General features: G+C 40.0%; 1 protein-coding gene across 1 annotated transcript in view; it reads left to right on the top strand.

The window, feature by feature from the left end:
* Positions 1 to 25,985, top strand: part of VPS13B (vacuolar protein sorting 13 homolog B) — an 886,671-nt gene that overhangs the window by 806,183 nt on the left and 54,503 nt on the right. The window contains exons 43-48 of the mRNA XM_075825953.1: positions 3,781 to 3,942; positions 14,137 to 14,292; positions 16,944 to 17,207; positions 21,616 to 21,699; positions 21,842 to 22,017; positions 25,681 to 25,851. Coding sequence (XP_075682068.1) covers positions 3,781 to 3,942; positions 14,137 to 14,292; positions 16,944 to 17,207; positions 21,616 to 21,699; positions 21,842 to 22,017; positions 25,681 to 25,851 — 1,013 coding nt within the window. The remainder of the gene's footprint in view (positions 1 to 3,780; positions 3,943 to 14,136; positions 14,293 to 16,943; positions 17,208 to 21,615; positions 21,700 to 21,841; positions 22,018 to 25,680; positions 25,852 to 25,985) is intronic.

Here is a 25,985-nt window from a genome sequence, read left to right as displayed (position 1 = left end):
CCATGGCGAACCTATAATGGAGTACTTGTGTAATATTATAGATGGTCCATGTGATTCTCTTCAACTCCTAGAGCTGTTTGTGTCTTATAATTAATAATATGTGTAACATTGGGAGCCAGAATTCCTAGCCTTAAACCCCCTTGGCTAATAAAGCTATCCCCCCTCCCCTCCGTTCTCTCCTGGGGGCTTTGGGAGCTCCTCCCATGAATTAGCCGAAGAAAAACAAAGTCATCGTTATTTATATGCCGCAGAGCGAGGAGCGTCGGGATTGATTACCTAACATGGCACTACAGCAGCACTAGTAGAAGATAAAACATCTGTTTTATATCAAACATTCTTTTTTAAGGGCATTCCATGGCTTTGCTTGTTGCAGGAGGACGTTCATAAAACTAGAGCTAGTGTGATCTAAATCCTTGCAGCTGGTTCACATATCGCTGTAAAAATGCTGTTTTCAGTGTCATGTTTTCAGCAATGCACTTAAATGTCGAATTTTTGTGTGTGTCTCTTCTTATAGCAACATCCAAAGCTATTAGACCACTTTCATACGGCCCAATGGTAACGGTAGATGGGATTTTTGGCTTGGTTGGACACCTGTCTTTTTAAAGTTGTTTCCACCTAAAACAATGGGTTTTTGGGATTGTGATTCTTTTTCCCTTAAAGTTCGTTACTACAGAGTGGGGGAAGGGAAGTAACTACAACTTGGTTGTTATGCATCTGTGGGGATAATCCAGGGAGACTTTTTTTCCATTAGTCTATCCAACAGGTAAACTAGCGTTGTTGCCCATGGCAACCCATCACAGTGCAGCTTTCATTTATCTACAACAGTTTAAGAAATTAAAACTGAACTCTGATTGATTGCAACATGTCCAGTTTTTCTATTAGACAGTTTTGATCCATAAGGCCCATGTGGTAGGTTTATCAATGTATTTAAACCAGTTTTATTTAGTTAAAAATCAAGGTCTAACCTAGGGGAGAATCATAAGGAGGGCATGTGCCATGTGGATGAATCTGTCACACACTGCACTGAGGGAAGAGATGGGCACACTATTTATATGTTCTCACGGTAACAATAACGCTCCCTAATAGTGTTTTCTGTCCATTACATGATTCATATATTGCATCATTTAGCAGTTTTCCCCCTATGCGGGCTCTCACTCTAATTCTCAGTTGCCTCTGAGCTAGTGGGTGGAGTCTAACCGCTATCATGTATTCTAGATACAGCACCCATAGAAGAGGATATCCTGCGCTCCTATATGTATCTAACATATATATATATATATATATATATACTGCAGCACGGAGTTGATTATAAAGCAGTAATGAGCAGTGTAGCTGACAATCCAGCACTGGAGTGAGATAAAACAGTTACCAGGAAGCTGCAGCACGTCTGTGTGTTAATTTCTCACTCTGCTTCTGTTGCCCCTCCCCTCTTTATAGACTTGTATGGGCAGCATGTCTGAGTCTCTTTCTCTCCATGCTCCCTCTCCTCTATCCATAGATTTGTATAGGCAGGCAGTGAAGTGACCCACCCCACCTTCTGCTGTTCGTTTCCTCTGCTCTGTAACCAGGGACGGATTTTACTTGACAACAGGGGGTGGACAGCAGATTACAGTAAGTGAGCCACCTAGTGGCAGTAACTTTACACGGAATTTGCATGGATAAAACAACTGCATTTTAACAGTGAATAAATTACAATGTTGATTTTAATCAGGTATACTATTATATTAGCATAAGTTGTTTGGAAAGTTAGTTTCCATTTAAAGTTGCACATATTCTTTTATTTGTGTGTGATCTCTTCAGCGCACATAAAAGGAAGTAATCTTACCATAAATAAATGGGATAAACAAAATGCTTCAAATTGGCGAAGTTCAGGTTAAACCTCTGAATTGACTGCTTCAGTTGATGTCTGCCGATTTGCGTCTCTTCAGCATAGGTGGTGATGTCATTAATTGGGGTGGGGTGTTGGAGTGTCGGGGGTGGCACGACAATGCATTTTGTGAGTTTGAGTGGGCATGCATAGTTTAATGTTGCACTTGCATTATATTATATGGAGAATTTGCATTCTATGTGCCCGCTTTCCTTCTTTCTATTAGGGGACAGCTGCGCAGGAGAATTCCCACTTGTATTTGGAACGATTTGGGTTATAGGTTAATAGAGAATTGTTTTAAAGGCAAAATCCTAATATATAAGCTAAGGGTCTGTTCACATCAGCGTTTGCCTTCCACTTGGGCTTTTCGTTCATCTGTTCCGTCAGCGGAGCAGATGAACGGAAAGCATTGATTCCATTTGCATCACCATTGATTTCAATTGTATTTTTTTGTTTCGGTTGGTGTCCGTTTCCCTCCCTTCAGCCGGATTTCCGTTTTTCTTCACGGAAAACAATAGCATAGTCGGCAGCATTATTGCTTCCGTGATAAAACAGAAACCTCGCTGAACGGAGGCAAACTGACACCAACTGTGCAATAAAATACCATTGAAATCAATGGTGATGCATACGGAAGCTAAGCTTTCCGTTTGGCTTTCCGTTCATCTGTTCCTCTGATGGAAATCCCAAATCGAATCCCAAATGAGATCTACAAAAAGGACCTTAAAAATATCTCCGTAGGGATTCTCTATTCTAACGTTGGCTACGTTTCGTACATAAATGAGAGGTGACATTATAAGCTTGTAAATTATTTCACCCACGTAACAATGTGTATGAGGAGCTTCCTTGCTGATGATATTGGAAATTGGGGGAAAAAGAAGTGATAGCAAGTTGTGTATTTCATTAAGTGAAGCCATATGTCACAGGGTATATTGCTGACAGGTACAATGTAAGAATGGCTTTCCTGATTTATAAAGGGATTTGGCAATGTTAACATGAGCTACAGGAGGACATATTTCTGTAATTGTTTTAGTAATTTTCTCGTTTCCTCTCATGTCATGGGTACTTTCCACCACATGTAGAATGGTAAATGAATATCTTGTGATTTTTGCATGTAGAGAGCCTTTAATAGGCAGCAACTTCTGTCCATGTTCAGAGCCATAATAGATGCAGATAATGCTGTATACACGTATATACTTTCAGGCTGACACTTTTTCCTGTCTTGTCCTTTTTTGTCAAGCTATTAAAGAGCATCAGTCACGTAAAAGCCAGCTCTGTTTTAGGGCATCTGTAAGATAGCCTTCTAAAATGGTAGAAAGATTCCTCGTGCCATATGCCAAGTGAGCCCTCACTATACATATTCTTGGAGAGGGGTCTCATGTGAGCGCTTCTTCCAGCTGTTCAGACTCTTTAAAAAAAATGAATGAGTCTAACCAGACAGAAGGAGCGCTCATGTGACTTAATTTGCACGTGAATATCTGTTTCTCGGAAAGCAAAACCAAATCTGTCTAGTTATGTCGTGATACATACCCATCTTCTATATGTTTTATTTTCAGAGAAGCCATTAAAGGGGATGCCCCGGATTAAAAAAAAAAAGTCTGCTTTTTTTCTAGAAACAGCGCCACTCTACTCCATGCCTGTATCTGGTATTGCAGCTCATCCTCATTCAAGTGCAATACAAGGCAAGTGAATGGAGCTGAGCTGCAGTACCAGACACATCCCATGGGCAAGAGGGGCGCTGTTTTTAGAATAAATGCAGACCTTTAGTCTGCATGTTTTATTATGTTGTCCTTCGACATAAATTCCGCTGCAAAATATCTCCTTGGAAAGGCCAACAATAGAAGTGAATACTGACAACAATGAGAACATGTCTTGACATTTCTCTATTAAAACAGTCTGTTCTTTTTCTCTTTCAGAACCAGTGCCCCGAGGCAGAGGAGCTGATCTACAGTCATTTTGTCGTCTGTAATGACACACAGGAGACGCTGCGGTTTGGCCAGTTGGATACTGACGAGAATATAGTCTTGGCCAGTCTCCATAGCCACCAATATTGCTGGCGCTCACACAAGTCCCCACAGGTACAAATCAAAGAAATTATTAAGTTACCCAATATATTTGATTAAGACTTTTATTCATTTTCTCATGGATTCTTTTTTTCTAAATAGCATAACAAAATGGAAACAGTAAATGGTTTCCACAAAAGTATTTACTGATCTGAGAACTGCAATATCCTGCATGCATACAGTCATGCTTGTCAAGCAGTGCTTGTTTTGTTTTCTTAAAGGGAATTTCCCCTACAAATCAGAAAATAACGAAACGTTTTGTTAGAAGGGTCCCCTGACGATAAGATGATCGTAAAGAATCTCGCTGTAGGCCCCCAGTGATCAGTTGCATTCTATGGGGGAATCTGGCATCAAGTGTTCAATTCCTCTGCAGCTCCCCCATAGGAGACATGGAGCATTACACTGTGCTAGTTTAAATCAATAGGCAGCATGGATCATTATTGCATGGATGTGCTGGGTCTCCCTGAAGAAGATGATGTAGGGACTGAACAGAACACCCATCCACTAACCCTGGATTTTCTAATAGGGTATTATAAGCTAGCCATACACATGAGATAGCCATTAGCCAAATACTTGTTCGGTCATTAGTTATCGCTCCCGATCTCCCCAAAAGCAAGCACATGCATGTTGAATTTATTTCAATGGGGATAAGGGAATAAGCCGCCGCCAGCCCTATCTCCCGGGGAACAAAGGATCGTGCATGTTGAAATCCAACCTTCCCGATACTACTTTCCCCTGAGACCTGTCGTCGATGGTCTTTCAGGAGGCCCCACACCCAAAATTAGCCATCTTTAGACCCCTAATATGCAGTTGGAAATAGGGTTGTCACAATACCAAAACTTGGACTTCGACACCGATATTTCATGTAGTATTGCGATTCTCTATACCAAAACGATACTTTGCCAACAATAATAACAAAAAATCCTTCCATTATCTGATGAGGCACATGGTGTGATGAATTTTGAACTTTCATGTGCCGCGCATTAATAGTAATTAACCCCATCATGTACCTCACAGTTATAATTAACAACATTGAGTTAATCTGTGAGGTACATGATGGGGTTAATTACTATTATTGTGAGGCACACGGAGATTCAAAATTCATAACACCTCGGGCCTTACATTAATAAGTGAAAGAAAGCCGTTTTTATTTAATTTTTTTGCATCGTACACGTCATATATGACGCTATAAAATTGTTCTGGAGGTTATTACGTTCGCAACGATACCGAATATGTGTATATTTTATGTATTCAGACTTTTATTTTGATGTTCAATGTAAAAAAAAATGTAAATTTTTATTTATTTTTTTATTTAACATTACTTTTTTTTTTTTTTACTTTTCTATTTTTAAACTTTAATGTACTGACATATATCTATATGCCAGTACATTAGCCTGTGTACTGATAGTACACAGGAAATATGGTCAGACAGCCCTGGGGTCCTTCAAAGGACCCTGGGCTGTCTGCCCATATATGGTATGTCGCTCGATCGCGTCACAGGGTCTCCCTGTGACACTGTCAAAGGGGTATCCCCCCTTCTCATTTCCCCCTTGAATGCTGCAGTCTTCTTTGATCGCGGCATTCAAGGAAACAGCGGCAGAAGAGGTTTCTCTGATCTCCGCCATTAGAGCAGGGCTGCGGCTGTGTATTACAGCCATTGCCCCGCACCTTGTTGTGCCCCCGTGGTCAGCATGATGTGATGTGGCCAGCGCTGCACTAATGAGCGCTGGCATTGAAGAAAGAACATGGGGGTGCTTTGCAGTGTGCCCGCCATCTTCTCTGTCTTCAGAGCCGGTGCTGCCGCTCTTTAGTGCAGTACCTACCGGATCACATCTTCCTACAGACTGAATTCATGTGTTACAATACTAAGCTGTGTGGCCGTATAGTTTAATATCGAAATACATGAATTAAAGGTATTGAACCGTTTGAGGGTGCACGGCATCAAAATAGTATCGATATTTCAATGCATCGTGCAACCCTAGTTGGAAAGTGATCGCACGGATTATCAGAGATTGTGTTTGATCTGTTATGGGAGTTTTGGGATGACTCCTGCTGTTCAGTCATTTCTATTGATCTGTAAGGTAAGAGGCATATATACATTAACAGTATATACGGATATAAGCAGAACTTGTTTTAATTTAATTATTGGTTTGATATAAACTCTACAGAAAGTACAATGTATGAGATTTTATATACTTTATTTCCCCTCCAAAAGGAAGATGCAAAGAGCAGGTTTTCTAAAGGTTGTTGCATGTTCCTTTGGGGTAAGTATAAAGACCTGAGCTTGGATAAATAAGGCGATTACATGTTTGAGGAAGTTTTGCAGCATGACGTAAATGTCTAAACTGACCATGGACCTAAAGCAATGTATATAGCAGTACAGTGTGTTTTATCAGATTGCGGTGTAAAACGCCCTAAATCACCTTCTAAAAATTCTGTAACCACTTTTAGTTTCATAAACAGCTCATTACACCGGGTTCACATAATACACAAGATGTAGTGATAGGCAGCTTATTTATGCATATTCCTGATGTTTTTTGGCAGGTTTACTTTTTCATGTTTATGATATAATCGTCTCGGGGCTGTTTTTTTGTAAGGATGTAAAGGGGTCACGTCATTTACGTGGATATAAAGCATCTGTACATTGTTGTCTTACCTTGCAGAGTTATAGTTATTATTATTATAGTTTATTTTGACTTTTTTGTAGTAAGGTAGTTTTGGCAGGATACTTTTTCTGGGTAAGTATAAAGCATTTGGGACATCAGCAGTTCTTGGTGAATGAATAGAGAGCAGTATCCTATATATTGGCTCAGCAATTCCATGCTCCTGCTTAAAGGGGTTCTTTTGTTTTTACTAAATGACCATATAACTGATCATAGTCGACAGTCGGACCCCCACCAATCACTTTCTGTAATGGAAAAAATCCTTTACTTTATGCAGCTCTACCGTAGACTATTCCCCACCCCTATTACCGGTAAATACTGTCTGTCATGTATATATAAATATACACGGCAGCTCATTCATCACTGGTGGGAGTGGCGGGGGGAGTTTGCTGTATTCTTTGTTAGCTGCTATTATTAAAATGGCACAATATTTTTTTCTAATAGTAGAGTGCATCTGTCCCCATACTATTCTGCCATTACATAGGACAGCATCGTATGATGACAAATCCACTTTAGGGTACGTTCACACTGGGCGGATACGCTGCAGGTTTTCTGCAACTGAATTTATTGCGGAAAATCTGCAGCATATTACAGTAGCAGCAAAGTGGATGCGATTTGAACAAATCTCATCCACACGCTGATGGAAAAAAAATCTGCAATGGAAACTTTCACGGTGCGGTCATTTATTTCACTTTTGTTACGGTTTAAATGGGGAGGTAAAAGACGCAACAAATGTTGTGATTTTTGTGGCAGAAAAGCGCGATTCGGCTGCATAGATGGCAAATTGGTAAAAAAAACAACCATTTATACTATACTAAACAACCTGGCGTTGTCATAGCGACGGCTCCTTGTTCCCACGGCTGTTCTCTTTTCAGACCGGCCTCCTGGGATGACGTTTCATCCACTGTTACTGCTGCAGCCAATCGCAGGAGGCCACCGGGCTTCATGGAGAACAGAGGGACGTGTCGCTATGGTGACACTAGTAAAGGTAAATCTTCCGTATCGATGATTCACGACCGAAAATCTGGATTTTGTGTGGATTTTCAGCCGAAATTCCCTGTTGGTTCTAGGTCGGATACGCTGCATACTTTTACGTAGCGTATCCACCCAGTGTGAACATGCCTTTAAAGAGTGTGAGAAATGGTTGTAATAAAGGTTTCGACCTAAAACTTTTCAAATCACCTATAACTTTTCAAATCAACTAATAAAGTTTTACCGATGCAGCCGTAACTTTTTAACAAAGACGGGATCTTTATTTTAAGTTACCTGCCTATGATCTCTAGGTCATGACAATATTTAAAGATACAGTTTTTCAAGCATCTTAAATAAATTCCACATTCTCCATCCACGTTTCATTTTTCATTTACTGCTCAGATTCTTCGTGGATAACTTTGACATTTAATATTTTTAGGAAATTACTAAAATATTGAATAATATTGGTGTGGTGTTGAGTCCCTGGAAGGAAATGCAGATTATCGCCTATCCGGTGTATTATGAATTCCATTCCACATCGAAAGCACTTGTGGTTTTCCTGAAAACTTTTCTTCTTTTTTTTTTTATCCCTCCAAATAATTTCCATGTTAAATGAATTAATGAAGTGGGATTACCTGTAAGTCAAAACAGTACCCGAGCCTGGACAATCCCTGCAAGTGTCAGTTTCCAGGAATGCGGCATGATCTCATAGTTATGAAATTATTTCATTCCTCATGATAATTCCCCACTTGCCAAGAGAGTGAATTTTAAGAACTCTGAGAGCAGATTGTGAGATAAATGTGAATAATCCGTTCTGTTGGAGAACGGGACTTCCCTCCGGCATTGCTTCATATTTGACTCACACTTGGGGATAAAATAAGACAGGACCAATTCTTATACCACATTTTGTTACTTGGAAACAAAACCATCTCGCCTCCCTCTGACGGGTTCATATTTCTTCATAGAGAGCCGGTGGCTGCCACCAAATACTTTCGTTAACCTCTACGAAATGTTTGCTTAGTACGGTAACGCCATCCTAGTCAATGAAAACAGTTGGAAGGGATTTCCATTTCTTTTACACGGAGGTCAATTAAATTCCGTGTTTGCTTTGTGGTAATTAAAATAAGGACTTGGAATTTTAAGGGATGAATAGGTACAAGGGGTTTACAGTAAATAGTTTATTTTATTTAGCTTTAGTAAGACCTCTAGGTTAGACGGAGAGTCACCTTGGCAGCTACTGAATTATCAACGTATGTTTGAAGAGATATCGCAACCACATGAGGTAGAAGGGCGCAAAGAATGCAGTTCGGGTCCGCAATACCAACCCATATTGTGCTCCATGTATTAACTCCATGTGCCTCGTGTTCCCCAGTATTCTCACTTAGACGCAATGCTTCTAGAGGAGAATATGGTACGAAAGAAATATCGTCTGTATCGAAATTCACGGCAAAGGAATATACGGCAAGAATCTAAAGATAATTATGTGCCACATATTCCAGTTCTGTAGAGGATGGATCCTAAATCTGCTTTTCCGCATGAATCAGTATCAATATGGTGTAGATGTATGTATGCCGATACGTTATAAGGGAGTATACTAGTGCATTATTTAGTACTACATTCCTTTAAACTTTTTGTATGGTCAAAGAAAGACCTTTATGGTTTGTTTTGTGAAAGATCTACTTTTTCAGGCCTATATAAAAATGAAAATCTTATATATAACTTAAAGTTTACAGTATTGTTGGGACCATCAAGCGGTCTGTGAAGTCTATTACATCTGTGGACCACAACAGAAAACATTAGACCGTGCTGCGATATTCTGATAAAGCTTTCAGGGGGTTGTACAGAATTAGAAAATACATCTGCTGTCGGTGCTACACAAGTCTGTGGGTTGTGTCTGACATTGCAGCTCAGCTCCATGTAAGTGAATGGGGCTAAACTGCAATACCATACACCACCTGTGCACAGATGTGGTGCTGTCTTTGAAGAAAGCAGATATGTTTTTCTCATCCTGGTCAGGCTGCATTCACACGTCGCGTATTTGCTCCAGATTTTGTTTGCAGATTTTGTAGAAGTGTTTTTTTTAACCAAGGCCAGACGTGGATCTAGGAGGAAGGAGGTGTAAGTTTTTCATAGTTTTTCACATTACTATAAAATGAATCTGAATCCAGAAATATTTATGGTCCAAATTGTATTAAATCATGAAGTAATATACAAGTTGAGATCTAATATACAGTAAGGAACCAGGGAGCAATATAATACATTTACTAAAGGGGTATTCTGGTTACAAGAAGTTACCCCCTATCCGTAGGGTAGGGGGAAACCTGCTAACTGATGGGTGCCTGACAGCTGGAACCCCCACCGTTTGCGAGAACGGCGGTCCCGAACCCCTTGTTTGAACCGAGCAGCATGTCGCTCATGTGCACTGCCGCTCCATTCATTTTCTATGGCAGAGCTGGAAATAGCCGAATGCTGTACTTCACCAAGTTACCCTTTACCACACGGATAGGGGGTAACTACTTGTAACCCGGAATACCCCTTTAATCCTTCAGTTAAAAGTAGGTGTATTTAAGGGGCAAAGAGGAACAGATGCATTTGGGTCCAAGGTAATGACTCTCCCTCCAAAAGAGGAACACTAGGGAGGTATGGACAGAAAGCTTCTATTTATAGTCTTCAAATGACTGAGACGCAACGTAAACTTCCTGGGAAAACTATGCAAAGCTGATTCTTCCAGAAGAAAATATATTAAAAGGCACACACCTCTTAATACATTTGTTGCTTTGTACTGGCCTTGAAAAGTAAATCTACGGCTCCTATGAACACCATTTTCCGTCTTAAGTATTGAAAAATATTTTTAAAAGATGTAGACTCCACCCACTTCCAGTAAACCACACCCACTTTTCACTGCACTACTTAAAATTGGCGAGTGCCGAGAAAAGTTGCAAATTCTTGTGCAAAGCTGGCGTGCTCCATCATTTACGTCTTGGTCCTATATTTATTCTGCACCGTCTGATTTCAATCTGCTGTCACTTATTAGTTACTGTCAAGTAGTTTGAGTATTTAGAACTTATACTTGCACCGCGAAGCCAGCTCCAGAGTCATTGAGTCCAAGTATATTCCTATATTTACGCTCCCTGCGCCCTCCAGCTGCTAATTGACACACTTCTCCCTATTACTTTGTATAGGGAGAAATGTGTCAATCCGTGGCTGGAGGGCGGGGGAGTGTGAATTTAGCAATATACTTGCCGCGGGCCGCACGTATAAGTTCTAAATACTCGTACACTACTAAACATTACCTGAAATCGGCGCGCTGCCTTCAGACAGGAAAGTATAAATATATATTTTTCTCTTATTACCTTCCCACTGTATTTTTATGTTATTTAATTTTTTTATGATTCTGTCCATCAATCGTTCAGAGGACACATTTATTCAATTAGTTACTTAAGATATTTAACAGCTGTCCCTGAAACTGTTCCATATGGTGGATATTCTATAAGAAGTCATGTGCTGTAGAGTGGGATGATAACGGCTATAATAATAATCACACTCATAACTGTAGGGATCAATATTGTGCTGGTGAGAAAGTGTACCCCTAACCTGAATGTCAATTACCAAATTCCTTAGGCCGGGTTCCATGCGGAAATTCCGCAAATTTTACAGCAGCTGCAAAGTGAATGAGATTTAGCAAATCTCATGCCCTCGCTGCAGAAAAAAAAAATGAAGAAAAGTCGTGTGAAAAGTGTTCTGCGCTGCGACTTGCAATTTATTCTGCGTGTTCTGTGCGGAGATGCTGCGTGTTTGGCCCATACACTTCAATGGGGAGTATAAACTCAGCAGCAGATGAGTTTGGAGTTTGTACAACGTCTACGCCGCAAAAACTGCTGGAAATGAAAAGGTGCACATATACTTTGCTATAATCAATGCTTACAGAGGCTGTCACCAGATTATAAGTGACCTATTCCTACATAATCTGATCGGCGCTGTAATGTAGAGAACAACAGTGGTTTTTATTTTTAAAAACTATCATTTTTGAGCACATTATGAGCAATTTTAGATTCATGCTAATTAGTTTCTTAATGACCAATTGGGCTTTTTTAACTTTTGACCAAGTGGGCGTTGTAAAGAGAAGTGTATGACGCTGACCAATCAGTGACCAATCAGTGTCATACACTTCTCTCCATTCATTTCTATCTGTACTCAGCACTGGGTGATACACTTCTCTCCATTCATGTCCATTTGTACTCCGCACAGTATGATCTCGCGAGATCACTCTATGCTGTCACATACACCCACATTAACTTTACTGAAGTGTCTTGAGAGTGAATAGACATTGCCTCCAGCCAGGACGCAATGTCTATTCACACTCCCGACACTTCGGTAAAGTTTGTGTGGGAATTAATCACACAGCACATCGAGATCATGCTGCGCTGTGATTAAGTCCCACACAAACTTTACCGAAGTGTCGGGAGTGCTCTCCACTCTGGCCACTCCTGAACAGGGGATATAAGTATTTTTTATTTTTTTTTTAAACTGGACAACCCCTTTAAGTAACTAGTTGAATGGATGTTATATTGAATCTTTTCCCACAAAACTATATATCAATAAGCTCAGCACCTTCATCTCTATAAAATGCTGAATGCAGATTGGACTGCATATTCCAGGTAACAGTTTCCCTTTAAGATAGGCCATTTATCTGTGAATGGTGGGGGTTTGATCCTTGGGAATCCCAAGATCTAAAGGGCTGCGGCCTCCAGTGTCAATGTTTATCCATACACCCTGGCTCATCCACATCTGTTGCTTTACCTGGTGCTTTAACTCAGCCCCCTTCGTTCTGTTGACCGGTGGGACACCTTTGGGGCCTTTTTTTCTACCTTGATTTGATCATAATTGAGTATTGAATATCATTCAGGAGTATACAGGAACAGCTGGAGAACAAGCAGAACGTTCTCCAGGTTTGTCTGTGAACGGCATTCTGCAGCCTGCTCTGTACTAGCATACATGCAGGCTGCAGAGTCTAAACAGAACAAAATTTTTATTAAAATCCGTTTGCTAAAGCGTTTTTCTTTTTTATTAGATAATACAGATTATGCAATAAATGTGGGAACAGTAGGTGACAATCCTCATAGGAGCTGTGATGGCTGCCGTTTTCTGTTGTCACTTTTGGAAAATGTGGTTGGAGGAAAGAGTAACATCAGTAAAACGGCCAAACTGAATAAGTAAAACTTTACATTTATTGGAGAAATGTTTACATTTAAATGGGATTTTTTATTAAGTAATAAGCATTATAGTAGACGGGTCGTAATTTTCTGGATGAACTTTCCATGCTGGAGCCATCAGTTCAGCCCTCAGCACAATAGGGAAAAATCTACTACTTTTACTTTACTGTATAAATCCAAATATATTTTATCAGCAGGCGTTCAGTCAGTGCCATAAATCTTTAAATACTTAATAGTGCAGTAAACCTTGGAATATCTCATAGTAATAATACTGATAAGATTACAGTGAGAATAGCTGCAGAACGACTCCCAGTCATCTATTTACAAGCCACCCATGGCCTTTTCTGTGATATCTGGTCTTAAGCCTGTGACAAGGACATTACCAGGGGCGTTTTATTATTATTTAACTATTTAACAGATAAAATGTATCAGCCTAGAGTCCAGGCTTTTTAGCTCACAGACGATTGTCCAAACTGGATACAATTGCAGCAAACTCAGCTGTGAGCAGTATTAAAGCGGTTTTTCACAAAATCGTATATATATATTATCACCTATTCACAGTATAGATGATAATTTTCTAATCGCTAGGGTCCCCAGCGATTGTGGGAACTGGGGTCCCGAACACCCCTCCTCACTGCTCGACTGTCAAGTACAGCACTTGGCTGTTTCCGTCATTCTTGTAGACATTGAATAGAGCATGCTCGACCACTGCTCCATTTAAGCTCCTCCTCACTGCGGGGTAGTGTGCAGTGAGGAAGATATGGGCGGTCGGGACCCCCGTTCTCACAATTGGTGGGACCCCGGCGATGAAGCCCCCTGCGATCAGAAATTTATCACCTATCCTGTGGATAGTTGAAAATTTATGATTTTGGGAATACCCCTTTAAGTCTCTATGAGTTCTACAACCAATGGATGAAAACAAAAATGTTACTATTCACTGACCGCAAACATAGATCTTAAAATGATGAGGAATTGAAACATAAAATATATTAGAAAGTTGCAGAATTTTTGTTATACAATGAAATTATTGACATAAAATTATTGACATAAAATGGGGAAAACCCTGGAAATATACAAACCCATTTTGCTTTACTATTTTTACCTTACAAATCTTAGCACTAAAATGGCAATGAAAAAGTTGAACAAAGAAAAAAAATGACACAGACTTATGAAGCATAAATTTAAAAAGATAACTGAAAAAATATAATGTATTGTGTGTCAACAAAGAGGTTAAATTATTCTTCCCCCTCAGGAAGCTAAAAGGCCTAAATCTTTACAGAAGAATGATAATGAATCCTTAATGACAGCAAGCAGTGTATTTATGATCCCATACTTCTAATGGATGGTTTATCTCCCTGCAGCTGCTACACATCTGTATTGAAGGCTGGGGAAACTGGCGCTGGTCTGAGCCTTTCAGCGTGGACAATGCTGGGACATTTATCCGAACCATTCAGTACAAGGGGCGGACTGCAACCTTAATTATTAAAGTGCGGCAGCTGAACGGAGTCCAAAAACAAGTAGGTTGGAAATTAATTCTTATCTACATCTATTATATATATATATCAAGTCATTGATTGTATTTTTAGATTTGCTTTAAAAGAGTTTTTCAATATGAAAAACTCAGGATAGGCCATCAATATGTGATCGTGGGGATCAGACTCACAGCACCGCCCACCGATCAGCTGTTTTAAAGGGGCCGTGACTCTGATGCGAGAGCTGCTTTCCCTTCATTCCTGTCACTGCTCCATACTATGAATTGCCAACACGCTTGTAGCGGCGATTCATAGGAATACAGCCTTCTACCATGAATGGGGGGAAAGCTGTGATCCGCCGTTACAAGTGTGCCGCTGAGTCACAGTACGGAGCAATGTACGTTAGGCATATACTCAAAATGTATCCATAGTTTATCATTGACATACACCTGCCCTGGATGTGTCGGCAGACTTTTTTTAAAACTCTATTGGAAAGCGTAGACTACGCTGTCAATGCAAGGGTATCTAGTAAAAAGAAAAAAGTATACCACGTGGTATACGTTTCTTACAATGGGAGTGAATGGCAGACAAATACATTTGTTTGGCATACAGTTGCAGATGTCCGGAGCCTTCGACGCAGATGTGAACATAGCCTAAGTTTGTTAGACCATTAAGATTATTCTTCATGATGCAGGTTGTACTTACAGAGAACCTGTCATCTTTCCGGATGTGTCTGTTTTATTAAATACTTGTGTTCCCTATTAAATAACAATTCTGGAGCACATTTTTTTTTTAGAACTATGCTTTGTGCTACTACTCTCTTATTCCTCCTGGAAATGTATAAACAAATTGTCAATAAGGAAGACACACTATTGACAAGGTGAAGAAAAGATTCTCTAAAATTTATTTTATGGGGAATACAAGTATTTATTAAAATAGACTTGCCTATCTTTTTTTCACATGAATTTAGTTCAAATTGTCAATAAAATTGTAAATAATACAAAGTAATAACTTCAATGATTTATCGAAATTGCAAATATTTTTTTACAGTCAAGAACAAAAAGGTAGCAATGGAAAAGAAAGTGATGTGGATGCTGCCCACTTTTTTTTAATGGTCATTATCAATCAAACACATTTTAGTAAAGATGTTTGCGAAATAAAAACTCGGAACATGGGCGTGGCTAAAAATGTGCCAATTTGCGTTAAAATGTGCCAAAATACTGGAAAATAATTCTGTCCTAAAATAAGCCAAATCAAAGGTGATATAAGTAGAAGAAAAGCTCTAGCTAGATGCACCAAATTTATCATACAGTGTTCCCCACTGATAAATGTGGTGCATCTTCTGACTGGCTTTTGTGAAGCCTCATGTAAACGACAGTGCGCGCCGGTCGGGTCCCGTCATTGATGCGTGGAATGATAGTACATGTCCTATCTTTCCACGGATCAGAGAATCGGGTCAGTTTTCACGGACCCTATTCACCAACTAAAGTGAATGGGTCCGTGAAAATAATCGGGTGCCACTCGGATGCCGTTAAAAACAGCCCTAGTGGCACATCGGTCATGTGCAACTGGCATTAGTTTACACTGTCCAAAATTTACACAGCTTAGTAAATCTGCCCCACTGTTCTTATAAATGAATCATTCATTTTACTCTTATCTGTTTGTTTTCAAACATTTTGTTACATGAAACAATAAAACAAGCAAATGATTTGCCAATGACTAGGCTCAATAGTAAAAGGTCACCGTTTCAAATTAATTTTCAATAATATTAGATATCTATATAAGGTTTTAAGGTCGTATAGGAAGGAAAATTGCAAGGAGAACAAAAGAGCAATGAGAATCCCTATAATGGTCACCTATCCTATCACTCTAAGTGCACATGGGTGTATTACAGTTCCATGTTGGAACCGTATATATAGTGGCAATGATGGGATGATCTCCCGACCTGTAACTTCAGGGACATCTTTCTCAAAACAGACTTTAAGATCCCGATCCTAATTTAAAAAAAATAAAAAAAGTATACATTATTCTGCAGAGATTTTCTGTTTTAAGGAAGTCTAGGCTGAAGAGTAGTAGTTAGGCTTTCTTTAACCCTGGGCAAAGATTCAGTTCACTGCCCTTGCCTTTTCGAAGACAGGGTAGCATGTTGGCATCACCCTTGGCACCCAGTGCACTAAAACAACTTCTCACTTGAAAGAATTGTACCATACAAGTTTTATATCAATGCAAACCGCTTTTATTTGTAGTTCAACTTGGTTCGCTTATCTTACCATTATATACTTACAAATGTATATGGTGTAATTATAAAGATGAATATGATATAGATACAGGTGTACAATTATGTCAGGTGTGTCGTTTTTTTTAGGAACATGATTATAATTGAATATTGAACACAGAAATGTATAGATATCTGGTTGTAGTCCCATCCCACCCATCCAAGGAATTTTCTGATTTGAGCTGCCCATAAACATAATGGAAGCGAACCGTTTGTAGGTGGGAAATATATAGTTGAAAATGCAACCAATGAGTCTGGTAAAAATGACGGACATAGTGACCTCTGTGTCTCATATGGAATAGTGGCGCAGCACACATAACGGCTGTAGTAGAACAGATATACAAATGTAAGTATTATCGTGTCCATGCTTTTGATAATGGTTATGTGATCTGTATCTAACTTTTCTACAATGCTCCTATAGGTGACCATCTGTGGAAAGCAAATAATCTGTAGCTATCTGCCAGAAAGTATTGATCTCAAGGTTGTACAGCACTATATGGGACATGACGGTTATGCTGTGGTGCGAGAACATGTAGACTGCCTGGAAGCCAAACAGAAATTGCCATCTTATATCCTGGAAAACAGTGAGCTCACAGAGTTATGTGTAAGGGCGAAAGGAGATGAGGAATGGTCCCAGGATGTCTCTCTGACCTCTGAAGCCACAGAGAACAGCTTCATCATTCAGGTATGCTATATGTGCCATGCTTTGGGCAGATGTAGTCATTACTGCAAGAAATGGGATGATGGTGGCTAGCCTTTTGATGACAAAACCACCAGAAAATGATCCTTTCAGTTCTACAAGTTGAATTGTAAACTTATTTTAGCCCAACCACACTACAATATCGCTCAAAATGCTCAATGCTGGTTAAAGAGGACCTGTCACCTCTCCTGACATGTCTATTTTAGTACATACCTTCATACACCCTAAAATATAAATTCTGAATAAATTGACAACTGGGTGTTACTCTTCTCCTCAAAGGGGCGTGTCCCTCCACAGTCTCACTCTGTCACTACTGATTGGACAGTGTTAGTCTGTGTAGGGACACACCCCCAACTGGTAACACCCAGTTGTCAATTTATTCATTCATTTATAGAAGGAATAACAGAGGAACGGCACAATGTGGAGTTCTAAGAAAAAATAATCCAGGATTGTTATTTCATGGGGACCGGTCATTTTTTAACAAAATACACTGTGAACACCTGAAAATGTAAGAGAGGGCATGAACGCACATATATTATGGGCTTTCTGTTTTTGTTCTGTGTTATAAATAATAACTTCTGTATGTGGCATACATTTGAAAACATAGGAACCTTAAAGGGAATGTTTCATCATAACATGACCTATTGTTTAAACTTTTTTTTAAAATAATTTTTTGCGATTTTTTATTTTTTTTTTAAATTTCTATATTAAAAAAATTAACCTTAAATCTTGCAGTTTTCACTCTGGCCACTGAGCCTCACTATAGATTGTCACTTCCTGTTCTGTAGAGATCACTCCTCAGTAGTTATCTCATTATCATCACAGGCAGGATTACAATGATCGGTAACACCTCTGTATATAGATAACACAGGATCCACCATTGACAATGGGTGATGTACACGGTTCCCCACCTTCCCCTCCCTGCACAGTGACCTCTGCACAGGTCACAGAGCATGCCCACAACACCTTTCCATAGAAGTCAATGGGTTAGCCCCAGACAATTGTTTTTATCATCAATCGTTTTTTTGATGCATTTTTTACGGCAGTTTTTGGAGCTGTTTTTCTACGGAGACAATGAAAAACGGCTCAAGAAGTGACATGTGCTTCTTTTTTATAGTGTGTTTTTTTACACAACGTTTTTACAAACGGTTGCGTAAAAAAACGCCCCGTGGGAACAAAACGCTGTTTTTCCCATTGAAATCAATGGGCAGATGTTTGGAGGCACTCAGCGCCGTATTTTCAGCCGTTTTTTGGGGCGTTTACGGCCCGAAAAATGGCTGAAAATAAGCCGTGTGAACAGATCCTAAGTGCTGTGAACAGCAGCTCAGGTAAGATGTCTGCTCCCATAATCATACAGAAAATAGAATAAAAAAATAAAAACAGATCAGAAAAAATGATTATTTCACTCTCTGGTTTTAATTTGAAAGAAATATGTAAATCTAGATTTTCTGAAATAGGTTTTTATTTAAAGTCTTTTATATCTACTTATGACTTTTGAACACGATTTAAAGTTTAGAAACACAGATAAAACATTTTTCTAGATATTTTTTCATTTCATATTTATATTATATTTACCAATATTTATTAAATGTAAATCTTTCATTTGCCTGAACTTACATACCATAGAGGCAGCTTATGCGGCTGTTATGGGGCTCCTGGAGAGATGGGGCCCATTCCAGGTTGATCTCATCTCCATTTTACTGGGTGGTCTCCACAGATTCGAATGCAAATACAAAATGTCCTCATGAAAATGGCACTGGAGCACCAGGACCTCCTGTGCCGTGTGGCTAGTAGTGTGATGGTGTCAACCAGCACCTGAAAGGGGCCTTATTTTTATCTTTGCTATGGGCCCCCTTTCTTCTATATACTGTTCAGTTGGTCACCCAATTAAGTACAATTTCTATACATTTCCATGCATGTATTTCCTTCACCGTATGCATGACTATGGTCCAAAAAGAGTTCTACTATATATTGGAACTGCTGATATATACAGCCCAGTACTCCAGTTTGTTATTGTGCTCCAGGATCTCCTATTTATTTTTTCAATGTCTTGTAAGTCTTGGATAAATATACGTGGCGTGTGGGCACGGCCGTATGTGCATTATTTATATACCGTGAGATTTCTGTTGACATTACAGTTCAAAGTTTTCTTCCAAATGTTTAGCGTGATCAGGAAGTAAGGAGCACAGTCGCGGCGTGGTAGGGTCATGTCACCGTGGGTCTAGTAGTGATGTGTCTTGATCACATTACATGACAGGCTACCGAGAAGCAGTTTGCAATTGGTGTGTGAGAAAATGCTTGAGCAATGTTCTCATTTACACACCCTATGTTCCTGGCCTGTTTAGAAGTTGGCAAAGCCCTTGTTCTTTTGATTATGTGATGTAGATATTTTACATCTGTTCACTTTACTGTTGATATGTTAGACATGGATTTCCTGTCTTTCCAAAAAGAAAAAAATGTTTGACAAAATGAATTCCACCCTTATTGCACCATTCAGTAGACAAAATGCACGCGGCATCTAATAGAGTCAGTGGGGTCTGGGGAGGGTCCGTGAGGATCTCTACATCTGTCTGCATTTATTGGCTGTGGTGGATGGCATTTCATTTTCAGTTGAGGAATTGTATACATTGAGAATGTCACCATGGATTGAAACAATGTATCACTAAAAGATAATCTGAACCGAAATGAAACGGATAAAATTTAATTTTGACAGACTGGTTGAGAAATGTAGAATGTTTTTTTTTTTAAATAAATAAAATAAAAATATATATATACATTTCAAGTCATTAGATTAAGTAGCTGATATTTGTGGAATAGAGATATTGCAGATTATTGGACAGTCATAGAAAAGTCTGTAAAAGGGCAGAGAACCTCCAGGATTACAACCCACCCAAATTTTTATTCCTTTTTATAGCGGCAACATCTTCTGCAGCACTGTACAGAGATTGTCATCACTCAAATCGGTCCCAGTCGCCTACAGTCTTAACCCCTTCCCGACAACCCGCTGTCTTTTGACGGCAGGTGGTGCAGGTCCCCAGTTAACAGCAAAGTCTTTTGGCGTCGCTATAGAAAACGCATATGAGCGCTCCTGGGAGTACTCATTCTCTTAGCGGGAGCTTTAACTTACAACTCCTGTACTTAGAGAAGCCTTTTGAGTACATAGAGAAGCCTTTTGAGTACAGCTGAGATAGGGAAAAATTCTGGCCCCAGCTGTAGAACTCTTTGATCGCCATGGTCTGTAACGGCGGTATGATCAAAGGGGACTCCCCTCTTTGATTGCATCATCAGAAACCCGGTTACACGATCAGAGACTGGGGGAACCCTCTGCAGTCCCTGACCAAGAAAGGACCCAAGTGCTGACTGATTAGTAAGCCTTCCGTCCTGCCACACATGTGGATATGTCATAAATGTCCCCTGTGGGGAAAACCCCTTTAAGGGGTTAATTCCAAATTAACCTATTAGTATGTATTTGGAGTATGGGAGGAAAACAGAGTAACAGGAAACCTACGCAAACACGGGGAGAACATACAAACGCTATGAAAAATAGGCTTATATTACTTTGTCTTAGGAATCTTCTTGATGAATATCTGTGGTCTTCCTTCTGCTTCTGGTCTTTTACATAAGATGCTTACCAATATTTTTTTTTTACTGTATTTCTAGCCTTAAATGAAATGTATCATGAGAAGATGAGATATTATTTAAATCAGATTTTTATTCTACCCATATAAAAAAAAATATCTTGAAATATCACAGTTTTTACACTGGCCACTAGGGCAGGCGCAATAAGCTGATATTTTCTGTATTCTGCAGATCACTTGTCAACTTGATTTTTAGATTGGGGTGAAGGGCGCCAGGTTTAGGCTTCGTTCACATCTGCGCTAGGGCTCCGTTCCGACGTTCCATCTGAGCTTTCTGTCGGAATGGAGCCCTGACAGACACAAATGGAAACCATTGATTTCAAAGTGACGGATCCGGTGCCAATGGTTTCCGTTTGTCTCCATTGTGCAAGGGTTCCGTCGTTTTGATGGAATCAATAGCGCAGTCGACTACGGTATTGATTTAGTCAAAACGACGGAACCCTTACACAACGGTGACAAACGGAAACCATTGGCACCGGATCCGTCACCATTGAAATCAATGGTGATGCAAACGGTAAACTATGGTTTCCGTTTGGATTCGGTTTTATAGGTTCCCGTGACGGAAAGCTCCGACGGAACCAGTAAACGGAGCCCTGACGCAGATGTGAATGAAGCCTTATTAATTAAACTAAAATTAAATACATTATACGTTTACTTGATGTTTGTTGTAGAATATGTTGTCAAATTAAAACCAGGAAATAGTAGGCCCCATGTCCAGATAAGCATAGTCATAAATATCCTCTCACTGCCTGCAGGTGCCATCTTCAAACGGGCCCATTATTTACGTGTGGTGCACGCTCCTAACCTTAGAGCCCGGTTCTCAGGCGCAGCAACGGATGGTGAGTAATGAATACAACGGCAATGTGACCTCACATATGGTGGATTGATTGGAGGTTGCAGCGACCTTGGAAGCAACAATTTACAATATCAGGCAGCTGGAAAGTGCAGCGATTAATGTCATTCTGTTCTTTGTTTTTCCAGATTGTGTTCAGCCCTCTCTTTATCATGCGGAGCCATCTTCCAGATCCCATTATTATACATTTAGAGAAAAGAAGCCTTGGCTTAAGCGAAACACAAGTGATTCCCGGAAAAGGACTGGAAAAGCAACTACAGAACATAGAGCCAGATATAACCCATCACCTGACCTTCCAAGCCAGGTAGAAAGAAAAATCTTATACTTTTCTAGTATTGGCGCCCAACTTTTTGTGCAAGATACCATTTGTTGTTAGTTGTCATAATGGGAATCTAGAGAAACACGGCACTGACATTAGGAACTTGCAACCTAATCGTATGAGCTTCAACATCTAGAATATTATGTGTATATACTTCAGAGGTTCTGTCAATATGACGAAACCCCATTGGATCCCATTATACATTAATAGAGTCCATTGGTCGCTATTTGGATCTGTCGTATGTGACAAAATGGAAGTCATGAAAAAAGTCAGTAAACCTCACTGAAGGTAGCCAGTTTGTTTGTGAGACAATATTTGTGTTTCCAGGTTAAGCATGCAATAAGGCTGATGTAATAGAACGGGTGTTACCTGTTTGCGGATGTCACTGTGTCTCATGGCACTAAAGATTATTAACCCCTTAACGACGAGCGAAGGATATATACCTCATAAGCAGGTGCTAGTTCCTGCATAGCGATGGATATATCTGTCGCTCTGATCTCGTGGGTACTGCCAGTGTACCCACAAGATCAGCAGCAGGAGCACGGCTGTTATACACAGCCTGGCTCCTGCCGCAACTGCCGGAATCGAAGTGCTCGCCGATTAAGGCAATTTAACCCATTAGATGCCACTGTCAATAGCGACAGCGGTATCTAATGTGTTTGACAGTGGGGCGCCAATTGGTTTCCATGGCAGCTGGGGGCCTAATAAAGGCCCCCAGGTCTCCCTTCAGCAACTGCCTATTAGGCCATGCCAGAGGTATGGCCTAACAGATTGCCTGTCAGTAATGATTTGGTATACTAAGTATACCAAAGCATTATATCTGCGATCAAATGATCGCAAAGGGAAGTCCCCTAGTGGGACAAAAAGAAAAAAATAACCGCAAAAAAATAATGGCAAAATTCCTTTTTTTTCTCCCATTCCCCCCATTAAAAATAAAATAAAAGTTAATCAATAAGTCACATGTACCCCAAAATACTACCAATGAAAACTACACCTTGTCCTGCAAAAAAACAAGCCCATCTACGCAAAAATCAAATAATGACAGCTCTTGAAATGCAGCGATGCAAAAACAAGTATTTTTTTTTTTAAAAAAGGGTTTTTATTTTGCAAACGTAGGAAAACATAAAACCTTTACATATTTGGTATCCCCATAATCGTGCCGTAATATAGAATAAAGGTAACATGTTATTTATGCCGCATAGTGAACGGCGTCAATTTATAACGTGAAAATCAATGAAAGAATAGCTGTTTATCTTCAATTCTTTCCTAAAATAAAGTTCATAAAAGTTAAAGCCCTTATACGGCTATGTCGACGGAATAAAAAAAAAAGTTACGCCTAATAGAATGTGAAAAAACAAAAAATAATCTTTGGTCATTAACGTGCAAAAAGGCCTGGTCATTAAGGGGTTAAAGGAACAATCCAGGCAACTATACACTGATACACTGAGTTATGTCTAGTGCAGGTCCTAAGGGGGCGATTTAAAGAGCACCAAAGAGGGAATCCCGGTGTCGTGCACCGCCCCCTCATGCCCTGCACTGGGCATAACACTGTGGATCAGTTTTGCATGGAGTGTTCCTTTAAACCTATTAGTGACTGGTCTGGATTACACTAAAACTAAATCTGGAAAGTCTGTTACATATGCAGCCTAGTCGACCTTGCCATTTATATGACTAGTATTCAGTATGGGTGGCCTGTGATTTGTTCTCTTTTTTGCCAGGTTACACAATACTGGGCCTACCTAAATACAGGTGTACAGATGTGTCCTCCCTTACTTCCGACATAACCCAAGATGTATGATGTGAGATGTTAAAAAAACATGTAAAAAAAATATATACCTCCGTTGGACGCCATCCGTCACCCATAGACTGACAAAAAATTGTACGTCACCTATCCAGTAATAAAAACATTCAACGTATACTTTTTTTTTACTGGATGGCTGTGACATATAAGTTTTTAACATGGGAGTTAATGGGCAATGGATGGTGAGAGATGGCACCCATGTTATAAAAACGTTCATGTTTAACATATATGTTTTTATTACTGGATGCGGCGAGATTGTATTTAATTGATATCATGACAAATTGTATAACTTAACGCAATTGAAGGGTGGACGCATCAGTATATCACACACTATAAGTAATAATTTTTCTGATCATTCTCTAGTGACTAATAATGTGACAAGGTTTTCAATAAGTCGTCATACAGCACGATCCGCACCACAAAGTCATGAAAAGGCAACTCAGGTTCTGCCAGGAAAAAAACGGCAGGGGCAGATCAAGAACTGACAACTGCGGCCTTGCACATATTAGTACTTAGGAGCGGTTGTCCGTATCCTTCCTTCACCCAGAACTGAGACATGGAGGAGTATGTGTTTGATGCCTTTCTGAACAGAATAGTGTTCACCAGCAGACATTATTAAAGGGTGACAACCAGTTTTTAGGTAGATGCCAATGATCGCCACAGGTCCGGATTCTCTAAACCCCAGCCACTGCTGGGGAAATGTAGCATTACATGCCGGCCCATATAAATGAATGACAGACCATATAATGCATGAATAGACTGGGTCCTCTGTTCTGGCTCCTAGATGGGGTGACGAGGATGGGACGTCCCTCTATGATGGCAATGTCTTAATACAGCATCTGGACTGGGGTTCTTATTGTGAGACAATTCCTTTAATTTATGTATTTGATTGTATTCATCTGCATAATTCTGAATGAAATTCTCATTCATTTAGGACATGATCTTTCACCTTACATATTGGCTCTTGGCTATATGCTGGGTAAGGCCTCATGCACACGGCCGTGTCCGTATTCACGATTGTGGGCACGTCCGGCTGCCGACACATGCGGGCTGCATTTTTGTGCCGTGCTCCCATACAAAGTATGGGAGCAGGGCCCGCAAAAGACGAAAAGTAGGACATACTCCATATTTCCCGGCACGGTTTTATGGCACAGACACACTTCCGTAGCGATACGGAAAGGTGTCCGCAGCCAATAGAACCGGGCGGGTCCGTAATTGCGGACCGTATTGTAGTCTGCAATTACTGAGTTTTTTACGGTCCTGTGCATGGTGCCATAGGCATCATGCACACGACCGTAATGATTTTTACTGTCTGCAAATGCAGATTCGTAGTAATTTATAGTCATCCGCAACTCATCCGCATATACGGCACGCTGTCCGCAAATATGGTCCTTAGTGCATCAGTATTTACAGATCCACAAAAAAAACAGGGAGGAATCTTGGGTAATCCCCTGGCGTCAAATAGCAATGTTTCCATAATTACGGACGGCTGCGGGTGCACATCCGTAATTACTGAAGAGCCTATCGTCTTCTATGGGGAGTCCGCCGTGCCGTAAACACGGACAACAATAGAACATGTTCTATATTTTACGGATCATTTCTATGGAACGGACACCCATCCGTAAATATACGGAAAGGTGTCCGTAGCCCATAGAAATGAATATGTCCGCAATTTCATCCGTAATTACGGATGAAAACTATGGTCGTGTGTGTGGGGCCTAAGGCAGTAAAACAATTACAACGTTCTAGAACTTATTTTATTTTGTATTTGACATTTCCGTACCTTCTACAAACATTAGTAAACGGCTTGTTTATCTGACAGTGGATTTATGTTCTGCTGTTTCCAGGGAAGAAGATGACCCATCAGAATGTGCTGTTCCCATCTCGACAGCACTGATTAAACAAATAGCCATGAAAACTCAAAGTGACTACTCTGCGGGTCAAATCATTTCCGACTTTTATGGGGAAGATTGCTATTCGCTGCCTGTGTGGCCGTATAATAAGAAAGATACAGACAGGTAGGTCTCTTTTTTTAATCTTGGTCTTCAGAAAATAGAGTCCAGGGTTACTGATATGTTTTTAATTAAAAAATAAAAAAAAAGTTAAAATAAAAAGAAATACATCAAGAGAAGACATACAGTAAAGGACTATG

Source organism: Rhinoderma darwinii, chromosome 5 (assembly GCF_050947455.1).
Source record: "Rhinoderma darwinii isolate aRhiDar2 chromosome 5, aRhiDar2.hap1, whole genome shotgun sequence".
NCBI lineage: Eukaryota > Metazoa > Chordata > Amphibia > Anura > Rhinodermatidae > Rhinoderma > Rhinoderma darwinii.
This window is presented reverse-complemented; position numbering and strand designations above follow the sequence as displayed.